The 2,994-nt window shown below is 53.1% G+C and overlaps 2 protein-coding genes across 3 annotated transcripts in view; one reads left to right on the forward strand and one right to left on the reverse strand.

Moving 5' to 3' along the window:
• Positions 1 to 2,994, reverse strand: part of LOC107307457 (creatine kinase M-type) — a 37,185-nt gene that overhangs the window by 32,007 nt on the left and 2,184 nt on the right. The gene's annotated exons all lie outside the window — the stretch shown is intronic.
• LOC107307458 (basic proline-rich protein-like) overlaps positions 1,034 to 2,994 on the forward strand; it is a gene marked incomplete at its 3' end in the record, with an annotated part of 3,656 nt that continues 1,695 nt past the window's right edge. Inside the window, exons 1-2 of the mRNA XM_015850966.1 lie at positions 1,034 to 1,205; positions 1,923 to 2,987. Of these exons, the coding sequence (XP_015706452.1) occupies positions 1,034 to 1,205; positions 1,923 to 2,987 (1,237 nt within the window). The remainder of the gene's footprint in view (positions 1,206 to 1,922; positions 2,988 to 2,994) is intronic.

A 2,994-nucleotide genomic window follows, 5' to 3' on the forward strand; every position in this document is an offset into this window, starting at 1 on the left:
CAATCCCAATCCTAATCGCAATCTCAATCTCAATCCCAGTCCCAATCCCAATTCCAATCCCAATCCCAAACTCAATCCCAATCCCAATCTCAATCCCAATCCCAATCCCAATCCCAATCTCAATCCCAATCTCAATCCCAATCCCAATCCCAACTTGATGGGTCCCAATCCCAATCCCAATTTGATGGGTCCAAATCCCAAACTCAATCCCAATCCCAATCTCAATCCCAATCCCAAACTCAATCCTTATCCCAGTCCCAATCCCAAACTCAATCCCAATCCCAATCCCAATCCCAATCTCAATCTCAATCTGAATCTCAATCTCAATCTCTATCCCAGTCCCAATCCCAATCCCAATCTCAATCCCAATCCCAATCCCAATCCCAATCTCAATCTCAATCCCAATCCCAATCCCAATCTCAATCCCAATCCCANTCCCAATCCCAATCCCAATCTCAATCCCAATCCCAATCCCAATCCCAATCTCAATCTCAATCCCAATCCCAATCCCAATCTCAATCCCAATCCCAATCCCAATCTCAATCCCAATCTCAATCCCAATCTCAATCCCAATCCCAATCCCAATCCCAGTCTGATTGGTCCCAATCCCAATCACAACCTGATGGGTCCCAATCCCAATCCCAATCCCAATCCCAATCTCAATCCCAGTCCCAATCCTAATCCCAATCCTAATCCCAATCCTAATCCCAATCTCATTCCCAATCCCAATCTCAATCCCAGTCCCAATCCCAATCCCAATCCCAATCTCAATACCAACCTGATGGGTCCCAATCCCAATCCCAATCCCAATCCCAATCTAATGGGTCCCAATCCCAATCTCAATCCGAATCCCAGTCCCAATCCCAATCCCAATCTCAATCCCAATCCCAATCCCAATCCCAATCCCAATCCCAATCTCAATACCAACCTGATGGGTCCCAATCCCAATCCCAGTCCCAATCCCAATCCCAATCCCAATCCCAATCCCAATCCCAATCCCAGTCTGATTGGTCCCAATCCCAATCACAACCTGATGGGTCCCAGTCCCAATCCCAATCCCAATCCCAATCCCAATCTCAATCCCAATCCCGATCCAGATCCCAGCCCCAATCCTGGTCTGTTGGACCCCAATCCCAATCCCGATCCGTTGGGTCCCAATCCCAATCCCAATCCTGATCCCGATCCCAATCCCAATCCCGATCCTGGTCTGGTGGGTCCCATTCCTAATCCCAATCCCAATCCCATTCTGTTAGACACCAGTCCCAATCCCAATCCCGGTCCCGGTCTGTTGGTCTGCAATCCTAATCCCAGCCCTAATCCCGGTCTGTTGGACCCCAGTCCCAATCCTGATCCCAATCCCAGTCCCAATCCCAATCAATCCCAATCCCAGCCCCAATCCTGGCCCATTGGACCCAAATCCTGATCCCGGCCTGGTGGGTCCCTATCTCGATCCCAATCCCAATCCTGATCCCAAACCCAATCCCGATACCGGTCTGGTGCGTCCCATTCCTAATCCCAATCCCAATCCCAATCCCAGTCCATTAGACCCCAATCCCAATCCCAGTCCTGGTCTGTTAGATCCCAATCCCAATCCTGGTCCCGGTCCGTTGGTCCACAATCCCAATCCCAGTCCCAATCCCAATCAATCCCAATCCCAGTCCCAATCCCAATCAATCCCAATCCCAGTCCCAATCCTGGTCCATTGGACCACAATCCCAATCCCGGCCCATTGGACCCCAATCCTGATCCTTGTCCATTGGGTCCCAATTCCAATCCATGCCTGGTGGGTCCCTATCCTGATCCTGATCCCAATCCCGATCCCGGTCCATCGGATTCCAATCCCAATCCCGATCCCAAACCCAATCCCGGTCCTGGTCTGGTGGGTCCCATTCCTAATCCCAATCCCAATCCCATTCTGTTAGACCCCAATCCCAATCCCAGCCCCAATCCAGGTCCTTTGGACCCCAATCCCGATCCCAATCCCGATCCCGGTCCATCGGATCCCAATCCCAATCCCGATCCCAAACCCAATCCTGATCCCGGTCTGGTGGGTCCCATTCCTAATCCTAATCCCAGCCCCAATCCAGGTCCATTGGACCCCAATCCCAATTCCAATCCCGATCCCGATCCGTCGGATCCCAATCCCAATCCTGATCCCAAACCCAATCCCAATCCCGGTCTGGTGGGTCCCATTCCTAATCCCAATCCCAATCCCAGTCCATTAGACCCCAGTCCTGATCCCAGCCCCAATCCAGGTCCTTTGGACCCCAATCCCAATCCCAATCCCGATCCCAGCCCCAATCCAGGTCCTTTGGACCCCAATCCCATTCCCAGCCCCAATCCAGATCCTTTGGACCCCAATCCTGATCCCAATCCCGATCCTGGTCTGTTAGACCACAATCCCGATCCCAGCCCCAATCCAGGTCCTTTGGACCTCAATCCCGATCCCAATCCCGATCCCGGTCCGTTGGACCCCAGCCCCAATCCCAATCCCGATCCCAGCCCCAATCCAGGTCCTTTGGACCCCAATCCCGATCCCAACCCCAATCCCAATCCCAATCCCGATCCCAGCCCCAATCCAGATTCTTTGGACCCCAATCCCAATCCCAATCCCGATCCCGGTCCATTGGACCCCAATCCCAATCCCAATCCAGATCCTTTGGACCCCAATCTTGATCCCAATCCAGATCCCAGCCTCAATCCAGGTCCTTTGGACCCCAATCCCGATTCCAATCCTGAACCCGGTCCGTTGGATCCCAATCCCAATCCCGATCCCAAATCCAATCCTGATCCCGGTCCGGTCGGTCCCATTCCTAATCCCAATCCCAGCCCCGATCCAGGTCCTTTGGACCCCAATCCCAATCCCAATCCCGATCCCAGCCCCAATCCCGGTCCATTGGACAACAATCTCGATCCCAGCCCCAATCCAGGTCCTTTGGACCCCAATCCCGATCCCAACCCCGATCCCAATCCCAATCCCAATCCAGGTCCATT

Source organism: Coturnix japonica, unplaced genomic scaffold (assembly GCF_001577835.2).
Source record: "Coturnix japonica isolate 7356 unplaced genomic scaffold, Coturnix japonica 2.1 chrUnrandom608, whole genome shotgun sequence".
NCBI classification, from domain to species: Eukaryota; Metazoa; Chordata; class Aves; order Galliformes; family Phasianidae; genus Coturnix; species Coturnix japonica.